General features: G+C 42.5%; 1 gene segment (V, D, J or C); it reads left to right on the top strand.

Moving 5' to 3' along the window:
• Window positions 1-2,750: 2,750 nt before the first annotated feature.
• LOC109201849 (T cell receptor alpha variable 18-like) lies at window positions 2,751-3,421 on the top strand (the record flags this gene model as incomplete). The annotated part of the segment is given in 2 exon segments: window positions 2,751-2,968; window positions 3,090-3,421. Coding segments are annotated over 2 exon segments (375 nt in total), but the record flags the coding sequence as incomplete, so codon positions are not given.
• Window positions 3,422-11,835: the final 8,414 nt, after the last annotated feature.

The following is an 11,835-nucleotide window of genomic DNA, read 5'->3' as shown; positions in this document are numbered from 1 at the left end:
ATGAAAATCTCACACTCCCTTCACATGTGGAGAACGTTCTACACAACAGCTCATTATTCAAAGTACCAACTAAAAAATGTCCAAGGGGTAAAGTCCAAAAAATTCCCAGGGTGTGAAAGAAAGTAGAAGTGAGAGAATGTCAGTCAGTGGTCTCATGTATAACCAGCTGTGTGTGAAAGTGTGAGTGATACAGTCCTACCACACCGCAAGGTGCAGCAGATCATCAAGTGGAAAAGAAGAGATTCTCAGTCTCTCTAAGTCCAGGTGGGAAGGCTCGCCATCTATTTCACCGGAGGAATCCACCTCAGGAACAATTCAGCATACAAAAAAACCTGACCTGTCAACAGACAGGGTCAGAAGAGCAATTCAAATATTAATTATGCTGTTCTAGCTATAATTCACAACTTAGGATTTTGTTGACATCATATTCGACATCAATTTGCAATTAAAATACTCAAATTTGCAAAAATAAAACAGCTCTCTTACATAAACTATGCATTACTGCAATATATTGTCAATATTCTCTTTTGTACATTGCAAAACACTTCTTCAAATATAATATGAAAACATTACAACTTACAACCAAACTAAGGTATTGCATATGCGACAATTATTAATCAAACAGTTCAGATAAATTCAGTTACTGAACAATAAAGTGCAATATGTGCTCACCGATCTCAGTGCATCACAGCCGAAGACAATGGTATGATGTCTCTCGGTGGGAACATGCGGGGCTCTAAATAACGTAACAGGACATGTTTTTTTTCTCTTTAATAACAGTAATACAACGTGAAGGAAAATAAACATAAGTTACGCTTCTAGTGTTACCTTACTTCTGGAAGCAGATTGAGATGAACTTTCAGGCAGTTGATAACAACTAGAGCTAATGAAGGCTAACAGTTTAGCTTCACACAGTACTTTGTAGAGTTACCAGAAAACTGCAGCATTTGCCTGTTTACTCACTTTGGCTACTTTTAACATGAAAGGTAGCTGATAACCAGCGAACTGATGTGCAGCACAGTTGGTTGCAACTTATATCTAATACTTTTTCCAACTTAAAAACATCAGTCTCTCAGGGATCACAATTTTGCAGCGCAGCTCTCTTTTTCTCCTGCCAGCACGCGACTACACACTAGTGATGTGCGGATCGATACCGAAATATCGATTCCTCCGATACCAGTCATTTATGTTCTAGAATCGATTCTCACATTAAAATATCGATATTTTAGTAATTTAGGGTAAATTTGTAGTTTATCATTAACAGGAACACAGTGGAAAGAAACTATAACATTCGGATTGTCTACATTCAAAGGAATTACTTCCTCTTCCGCCTTTCATAGTCATGTGTGAAATACGGCTGTATACATGTCTCGCAGCCCCTTGGCGTGCGCACTCACAACAATGGCTGAGCGTAATTGGAGTCATGTGTGGATGTATTTTACCTCCACAAACAGCTGAGACATGGTTTGCATACAGTGGCAAAACAGTGAGGTGTTGTGCCCATACTAGGGAGACATTCAAAAAGGCTGTTGGGGGGTGAAAAATTCATTTTACAGTGTTTATTTATTGGATAAAATACGTTAAATGTCATTATTGGCCGGCCCGGAAACAGCGGGGGTGTCCAAATTCAGAGGCTGCTTCCACCTGAGTACCCGGAAAGGCGGGTATACGTCACGAGCTCCCTCGGTGGAGTGAAATGCTGCCGTCTGCTCCTTGCTATCTAAAATATAACCTGGCGCTGGCGTGAACTCTCGACCGTCTCACACTTCTGTTTAATCAGTTTTCTGTTTGATGTTTATTCAGCTGTGTGAAAACCCCGGAGGAACCCTCCCGAGGGATTAATAAAGTTAAATTTAATTTAATCTAATCTAATAACTTTAATCTCAGCCAAACCGATTTACTCACGAACAAATAAAACACTGAAAAAGGAAAACAACAACATTTTTAAGTTATCAAAGTGACTTATATATCATGTTTAACCCGAGTAGCGAAAGACTGCGGGGGTTTGAAAACGATGTGTCAGTCGGCTCAGATATTTGAAGTTTACACAGCTACAGTCTCACCTGAAAATATGTTAAAATTCGGGATTCTCCTGGAAAAATCGGGAGGGTTGGCATGTATGGTTGTGGCAACATCACTAACCTTGTCAAACACCTCAGAGTAAATCATATCACAGAATATGACGAGCGTATGTTGAGGCGAACTGAAGAGGAGGACAGGGACAGGTGCTGCTAGGGTAAGACAGACGTCTCTCACGGAGTCCTTTAGTGCTGCAGGCAGGCAAGGTGTTCAAATAGAGCACAACTTCAGTTTTTTGATTTCTATATGATGAACTCTGCATTATTAAGTGATAAGAACATGTAATCTGATGTCCTGTAATCATTATGACGCTATAATTTGAGATACAATAAATAAAATACGTTTTTGTACAAAGTATCGGTATCTGATCAGTATCGTCGATACCAGCCTGAATATTACTTGGTATCGGATCGGAAAGGAAATCAGTGGTATCGCACATCACTACTACACATACACGTAGCACCGACCACAGAGCAGGTGGGCGGGACACACTGCAGCAGGCTGCTTTCCCATTGGTCAACACATACTGGGACCTGTGTATTCTGATTGTTTGGACAGGCTGTCCATCTCTCCTCATATTTATCACTCCTTAAAGTGGTACTCTCATTTTATGTGGGTTACAACAGACTCTGCTGTGAGGCCCACAGTGACAGGAAACCCACTGTGTCTGTACAAAACACAGATACGCTCCACTAGAGGGCGACATCATCCAGTAGGCGGTGCTCTCCTTCTGCACTGTGTTCAACCATTGTGTCAATAATAAGTGCTGCTGTGAAGAGAACAATTCTCAGACTGAATGTTGAACATCAGCTAGTTTCTCCTGTTGATTGAATCCTTGTTGTACAGATGGAACATTGGCTGTGGATTATTCTTGCTGCTCTTTTCTTTGGTAAGATACAAACATCAACATGTTTCCTCTGCTTAAATAAATGTGTAAGTCTGATTAATGGTGAGTTTTTAATCATGTTTATTGATCCATCTCTTCCTCTGCATGTTCTGTTCTTCCTCAGAGTGTAAAGGAGAAGACAAAGTGATCCAGGAACAAGGAGATGTCATTGCTGCTGAAGGAGAGACAGTTACACTTAGATGTAAATATGAGACCAGTTACCCCAGTCCCACTTTGTTCTGGTACAAACAAGAAGTGGACAGTTACCCAAAGTATATGCTAAAAAGTTTCTCAGAAACAACAGATAAATCCGAAGAGTTCAACAACGACAGATTTGATGCTAAAATCAACAAGAAAGAAAAGTCAGTTCCTCTGAAGATCCAGAAGCTTCAGCTGTCTGACTCTGCTGTGTACTACTGTGCTCTGCAGCCCACAGTGACAGGAAACACCAAAACTCTGTACAAAAACCTTTGGAGCAAAGACAACAGAATACTCCACAACATCCACTAGAGGGAGCCACACACTGTTAAACCTCTGATTCTTGTGTCATTGGACTGATGACAAAGACAACAGAGAAATGAAGCAGTAAAGATCAGAGACAGAGACAGAGCTGCTGTGGAAGCACAAAACTATTTGATTGGCTGAGCTATTAAACTGGCCCCGCCCACTGAAGTTGAGCTCATCCAATGACATTATTTGTTGGTCATTGTGCTGCAGTGGAAGAACATTGTTCATGTGCTGTCTGTCTGGCTTTAATAACTCCAAAGACATGTTGCTGCACCTCTTTTTGCTTCTATCTCACATTATAGGTGAGTTTAAGAACAGGGATTAAAGTTTAGTTGAAGCTGCTGCATTAAGCAGATATACAGACTGCATTTCACTACTTTTCTTCTTTCTTTTTCCAGGACTCACAGCTGGAGACTCAATCACTCCTCAACAAACTGAAGTCACTGAAACAGAAGGAGAATCTGTCACACTCACATGTAGCTATGAGACAAGTGATAGTGATCCTTGGCTTTATTGGTACAGACATGATTCTGACCTTCAGGCTCCTCAGTTTATACTCTGGAAAGGAGCAAAATCAGACAGTGATCGTCAGTATATTCCTGATAATCGATATAAAACCCAAACATCAGATCGATCAACTGATCTGACCATAACAGCCCTAACCCTGGCAGACACAGCTCTCTACTACTGTGCTCTAGAAACACAGTGATACAAAGTGTAGAAGAGGCTGTACAAAAACCTGAACACAGATATCTGACTACTCTTCAAAGAGGAGGGAAGTGGTATTCAAAGCACAGCTTCATATCAGATGGATTCTGCTAATTCCTGTTTTATCAGAGTCACTGTGGTTACAGCTGCTAATGAAACACTGTGGGAGGATTCACATGAGCAGCAAATCCACATCAACCACAAACCAACTGTAGGAACGTTCAGACACAATAAAAACTGTCAAACATCCAAAGCTGCTCATTTACACTATTTTATATTTAGTGGATGAGGACATGCAAAAATGCAGCAGAAGCCAAATAAACAGAGTAACAGAGGTTTATCTCTTTAAGTTAAAATCTCTCACATGAAGCTAAAAGTCCAACCAGGAAGACCATCTCATGCTTATTCCATTTATTCTCTTTGAACTCATCACATCAGATGATGATGCCCTCCTTCATCATTGTCCTGCTCTGGTACTTTGTGCCTGGCCTTCTTGAGGTCTCTGAGCAGGATCCTGGACGCTGCATCATCTGGTAACTCTGTTGTGCTTCTGAGGACTTTATGTGTCAGAGTGACAGAATGGTGGTTTCTGTTTTACTGGACTTGTGTGCTAACCACAGTATAGGTGGATGTTTGACTCTGTAATTGCATCATCAGGTCTGCAGCAGTATGTTCTGGACACTCTGGTGAAGAGAGGAGCTGAGCTGCCATCTGATCACCATCTGGGGGTGAGTTGAGTCAGGTGGTGGGGGAGAATGCTGGACAGGCCTGGCGTATCAAAGTGGTTCAGGTGATCTTCAACTCCCACCTCCAGCAGAGCTTTGGCAGCAGTCTGAGTGAGGCTGGGGACTCATTGCTGATGGGGCTGTGCAGAGCTTTGGCTGCAAGGTGGTTGGTGCTTGTAGTGTTGGTGACCTCCTAACCAGATCTCATTAACTCCTCGTTGATTGATTGATTGATTGACATACCTTTATTAGTCCCACAAGGGGAAATTTCATGTTAAGGCTGCTGACCTATTGCATGCAATGGCGGCGCCATCTTCCCCTCCGACCATACATACATTTCACAAAAACATCACATGGGGAAGACAGGTCAGAGAGGTATAGCAATGGAAAATGCACCACATGAGGAAAGATAAGGAGAAAAAATAACTCCCCCCAGACTGAGCTCCAACAGGGAGATCAGTTTGAGAACAGAAAAAAAACACCTCAGCACATAGCACATGAAAAAACTCTTAATACACCAAAGAAACACATGACAAGCAACAGGGGTGGGTAAAGGGTGAGAGACAGCCGATGTAGACAGTACATCTGGGCCTGCAGCCTATGTGCTGGTCTCCTTGATCCACCGTCAGCATCAGAAGGGAATAAGTGTCGAAGGCGTTTGGAGGGGGGAGGGGGGATGAGTGTATATCTGCATGTATATATATGTCTGTGTGTGTGTGTCCAGAGTTCAGCTGAGACAGTGTCCTTTGCCCTGCCAGGCTAAGTAAGCAGTCTTCCAGCCAACCCAGGTGGGGGTTTGAACAGCTGGTTCCGCTTCCTTAATTCTTTGATAAGCCAGGGCCAAGCCAGCTCCGATCAGCAAGAACCCTGTTATCATGGTTCCGAATAGGTAGATATCTTCAGCACTCAGGCTCACCCAAGCCCAAACTTCTCGTTGAGAAAGGGGTGTCAATTGCTTTCAGGGACCAGTTGATCCAATCCATAATTGTCTTTTAGGTTTTAGAGAACAGACTGTGAGAGAGTGTTCCAGGGAAAAGTAATACAAAAAACACGAGACTAGACAAGGACACAAGAGGCTAAGCAGGGAAGCTAAGGGAGAGGAGAGGAGGAGAAAAGTGCGACCGCCTTCGTCAAGAGCAAGAGCATGTTTTGGGGAATGAAAGGTCCAGCTGAAACATCCACTCTTTGTCAGATTGTTGTCTTCATTCTGGTGGAAATTCAGCTCTTAATTTATGACTTATGAGTTTGTGCTTGTAGCTTCTGTTACCTCACCATGTTCTCTTGTGTCTGCTCATAGCTCTGTGGACTTGAGTTACCTGAAACCTGAAGGATTCTCTCATTGTCTGCTGTTTGGAAAGGACTTACTTGTAACAGAGCTGGAAAACTCACCTGGAAAACTCACCTGCACATCCACTCTCCACCCACTCAGCCTTCTGAAACCTTCAATTACCTCCCTGACACAGAAACTCTAAAAGTGAAACCAGTAGAGGTTTTAGATACGGGCGACACGGGCGGTTGCCCGGGGCGGCATCGTGGTGGGGGCGGCATCACGGGCATCGGCAAAAAAAAAAAAAATGCTCGTACTCATGCTGCCCCGACATCAGCCAGGGCATATTGGGAATGTCGTAGGCACCGATCAGTTTTCTATCGCCCATTTGCTGGGAGTAAGGGCGCTCTCCGTTTGCGAGGTGCGCCTGCTGCTTGCGGCACAGGGAGGAGAGGGCGGGGCGGCGGGGGATTCTCTGGCTGGCAGGAGCAGCATCTAATAACCAACTCGCAAAATAAAACAAAATAAAAACAAACCAACAAACACGAAAACACCAGACATCATGATACAGACTTATAATTTGCACCGATGTTTTTTCGAAATTCTATACACGAAAAGTGAGCGCGAGAGCCCTCAGTGCGCCTGCTGCTGAAGTCAAAGTAAACTTTATTGTCATCTCCGCTACATACAGTCCAGTATACAGAGAGACGAGACGACGAGGCTCCAGTTACAGCAGTGTAAGTAAACAAACAATAAATATCAGAAGAGAAAGAAAATAAATATACACTTTAGGACTCGGGGTAAAGGGATCAATAACAATTTAAAATTTACAGTTTGATGATTCAAAGTCTCACACACAAGCTGTCGAAAGTGGAGGCGGCGTCTGCTTGCAAATAGAGCACATTTCCTTCATAATGTTGTAAATCCAAGCCCATCATGTATTCATGATTTGAATCCTGGGTTGTGCGAAATCCCAGAAATAAACCCTAGACAAAGTGAATCTGTGAACTAAGGTGTAGGTCTGTTAGGTTATGTTGTGGTGATCCTCGGGTTGGGAGTGGGTGTTTATACTGGAGTGCAAAATTAAAACCAATGGAAGATGGACAAGAAAAGTTCAAAGCCATCAGGTGCTCAGTTTAGAAAAAAGAGAAAAGAAGAGGAGGAGAAATGAGCAAAGATACAGGTAAACAGATGTGTGATTGGATAATGGCAGGTCATCCTGAACCAATCAGAATCAGAATACTTTATTAATCCCTAAGGAAATGATGTGGGTTACAGTTGCTCCAAGAAGAAATGGTAAAAATAGCAACACTAGCAGACTAAACTCCAAACAATACATTATAATATTAATTACTCATTGTCAATTGTTGATTTGTTCTGTTCTCATTGTATGACACATTATAGCCGTTTGCATACTATGCATACTCTCTCTCTCCTTATGTGTGTGTGTGTGTGTGTGTGCACAACAGTTTTATGTTAATGTACAATCCTTACTCTGTTTTGTGTGTGTTTGTGTGTGTGTATATGGGGGGGGGGGGGGGGGGGGCGCCAGAGGGAGTGTTCGCCCAGGGCGCCAAACAGGCTAGGACCGCCACTGAGGGAAATACAAGAAAGGACTCTAATAAATACTATATACGCAATTCTAACTGCACTGACACTCAGCAGTCGTTCTCTCAGGCAGTTCTCTGGTGTCTCCCTGCTCTGTCCCTCTGAAGGAAGCCTACTTACCTCCCCCCCTGTCTTTGAACCTTCTCAAAATAAAAGCATGTAAAGCTTTAGCCTCATGTGGGCTGCTTTAGAGTCGATGCATTCCTGTAATCATGACACTGAGAGGTTGTTCCAGTGATTTAAATCATGTATTAATCGTAGTGGAGAGAAATTAATATGAATATTTCCTGTGTGAAGATGATGGTGTGATATCAGGGCTGCCACATGAAGGGGCAAAGTGAACAATTTTATGAATACCTCTAAAAAAAACCCTTCAATGAGTATAAATGATCTTCTGATATTAACAATATCCTGGAACACCAACATGCACGCTCAGTCATCCAGGTAAGCAAATCCTAAAAAGCTGATTCTGTTCATCTGGATGTTTTCAGTGGGAGAAACGTTTCATCATCATCAGGTGACGTCTTCAGTCTCAGCTGACCTTTGCACAATGACTGAAACCAGCACCACTGAATGAACAATGGGCTGTGAGGTCAGTTTATGATCATTAATATGCAAATTGTCACAACCATTGATCAACATCCACTGATCAATGGTCATGAGTACCATTCTCTGTTAATCATACTAAGCTGCTGTGGAAGCACAAAACTATTTGATTGGCTGAGATGAAATTACAAAAACTAATGGTACTAAGATGTAACTGGCCCCGCCCATTGAAACCAACCAATTACATTATTCCACTTTCAAATTCAGTCATAGACGATGAACATATAGACATAATCTTCAATGTTTCCAACTCCACATCATGTCAATAATAATCATTATTCTTTGCAGAAGTAATTGTAGTATTATTGTAGTACCAGTATTTGTAACTGTATTAGTAGTTTTTTCTAGGAGTTGAGGGAGTTCTTCCTCCCCAATGTTGCCAAGTGTTTGCTCTCAGGGAATCAGCTGTTGGAATTTTCCCTGTAATGCTGTCGAGTCTGTATGACATAAAACACCTTCAAGTGCTTTTTGATTTAGTGCTTTATAAATAAAACTGAGTTAAACTAAATATTCAGACTGAAGGAGCAGGGAATTGCACCATCAACCTTCTAGTTAGTAGACTAACTGCCTAATACAGACATTTCAGCCTGACTTACAGGCATGAGGTTAGTGTCTGTGTAGATGTGAGATCAGGTTAATGTGAGGCTGTCAGTACTTTGTACAGTACTGAGTGAAAGTCTTGAGCCTCCCCTCACTGATTTATATTTACAGCATGAATCATCTGTGGACTGAAGCAGCACAGAGCTGAAATATGAGCTCCCACCTTAAAGTGAAAATGCTGCTACTAGTGTGTAAAGAGGAGGAAGTGAGAGAAGTTCAAACCCAGATCAGAGAGGAGGAGGAGAGATTCAGGGAGGAGCTGAGCTGTTACTGAACTAGAAGAGAGAGAAACCTCCACATTCAACAGAGTTCAGCACACAAACCATAAACTTTACCTTCATTCAACATGTTGTCTTTGGACTATTATGCACTTTCTTTACTGATTCTCACCATTCTAACAGGTACGTTACAATCTGTGTGTTTAAAGAAATACATTTGAATTGTGATGATTTATAAAAGTATCAAATATGTTTCTGTTCCTTTAGGTGTCAGCTGTGAAGATCTCACTCCAACCAACAAAGAAGTGTTCAGTGTAGAAGGCAGCACTGTTACTCTGTCCTATAGATACTCCAAAAAGGCAACTGGAAACGATCGCTTCTTCTGGTATCAGCAATATCCAGGAAAACCACCAGAGTTCCTGATCTCTCACTCGGGAACAGGAGTGAAAACGTCAGATCCAGTCCCTGGAATAACTTTTTATGTGAGTGAAGATAAAACACTGATGACTCTTCAGATCTCCTCTGCTGCAGTGACAGACTCTGCTGTGTACTACTGTGCTGTGAGGCCCACAGTGACAGGAAACACCAAAACTCTGTACAAAAACCTTTGGAGCAAAGACAACAGAATACTCCACAACATCCACTAGAGGGAGCCACACACTGTTAAACCTCTGATTCTTGTGTCATTGGACTGATGACAAAGACAACAGAGAAATGAAGCAGTAAAGATCAGAGACAGAGACAGAGCTGCTGTGGAAGCACAAAACTATTTGATTGGCTGAGCTATTAAACTGGCCCCGCCCACTGAAGTTGAGCTCATCCAATGACATTATTTGTTGGTCATTGTGCTGCAGTGGAAGAACATTGTTCATGTGCTGTCTGTCTGGCTTTAATAACTCCAAAGACATGTTGCTGCACCTCTTTTTGCTTCTATCTCACATTATAGGTGAGTTTAAGAACAGGGATTAAAGTTTAGTTGAAGCTGCTGCATTAAGCAGATATACAGACTGCATTTCACTACTTTTCTTCTTTCTTTTTCCAGGACTCACAGCTGGAGACTCAATCACTCCTCAACAAACTGAAGTCACTGAAACAGAAGGAGAATCTGTCAAACTCACATGTAGCTATCAGACAAGTGATAGCTACATCGAGCTTCACTGGTACAGACATCATTCTGACCTTCAGGCTCCTCAGTTTATACTCTGGAAAGGAGCAAGATCATGGAGTAATCGTCAATATATTCCTGATAAACGATATGGATCAGAAACATCAGATACATCAACTAATCTGACCATAACAGCCCTAACCCTGGCAGACACAGCTCTCTACTACTGTGCTCTACAAACACAGTGATACAAAGTGTAGAAGAGGCTGTACAAAAACCTGAACACAGATATCTGACTACTCTTCAAAGAGGAGGGAAGTGGTATTCAAAGCACAGCTTCATATCAGATGGATTCTGCTAATTCCTGTTTTATCAGAGTCACTGTGGTTACAGCTGCTAATGAAACACTGTGGGAGGATTCACATGAGCAGCAAATCCACATCAACCACAAACCAACTGTAGGAACGTTCAGACACAATAAAAACTGTCAAACATCCAAAGCTGCTCATTTACACTATTTTATATTTAGTGGATGAGGACATGCAAAAATGCAGCAGAAGCAAAATAAACAGAGTAACAGAGGTTTATCTCTTTAAGGTAAAATCTCTCACATGAAGCTAAAAGTCCAACCAGGAAGACCATCTCATGCTTATTCCATTTATTCTCTTTGAACTCATCACATCAGATGATGATGCTCTCCTTCATCATTGTCCTGCTCTGGTACTTTGTGCCTGGCCTTCTTGAGGTCTCTGAGCAGGATCCTGGACGCTGCATCATCTGGTAACTCTATTGTGCTTCTGAGGACTTTATGTGTCAGAGTGACAGAATGGTGGTTTCTGTTTTACTGGACTTGCATGCTAACCACAGTATAGGTGGATGTCTGACTCTGTAATTGCATCATCAGGTCTGCAGCAGTATGTTCTGGACACTCTGGTGAAGAGAGGAGCTGAGCTGCCATCTGATCACCATCTGGGGGTGAGTTGAGTCAGGTGGTGGGGGAGAATGCTGGACAGGCCTGGCGTATCAAAGTGGTTCAGGTGATCTTCAACTCCCACCTCCAGCAGAGCTTTGGCAGCAGTCTGAGTGAGGCTGGGGACTCAGTGCTGATGGGGCTGTGCAGAGCTTTGGCTGCAAGCTGGTTGGTGCTTGTAGTGTTGGTGACCTCCTAACCAGATCTCATTAACTCCTCATGTTTTGGGGAATGAAAGGTCCAGCTGAAACATCCACTCTTTGCCAGATTGTTGTCTTCATTCTGGTGGAAATTCAGCTCTTAATTTATGACTTATGAGTTTGTGCTTGTAGCTTCTGTTACCTCACCATGTTCTCTTGTGTCTGCTCATAGCTCTGTGGACTTGAGTTACCTGAAACCTGAAGGATTCTCTCATTGTCCGCTGTTTGGAAAGGACTGACTTGTAACAGAGCTGGAAAACTCACCTGCCCATCCACTCTCCACCCACTCAGCCCTCTGAAACCTTCACTTACCTCCCTGACACAGAAACTCTAAAAGTGAAACACAAGAAAGGACT

The sequence above is a fragment of the Oreochromis niloticus genome, linkage group LG18 (assembly GCF_001858045.2).
Source record: "Oreochromis niloticus isolate F11D_XX linkage group LG18, O_niloticus_UMD_NMBU, whole genome shotgun sequence".
Lineage (NCBI taxonomy): Eukaryota > Metazoa > Chordata > Actinopteri > Cichliformes > Cichlidae > Oreochromis > Oreochromis niloticus.
This window is presented reverse-complemented; position numbering and strand designations above follow the sequence as displayed.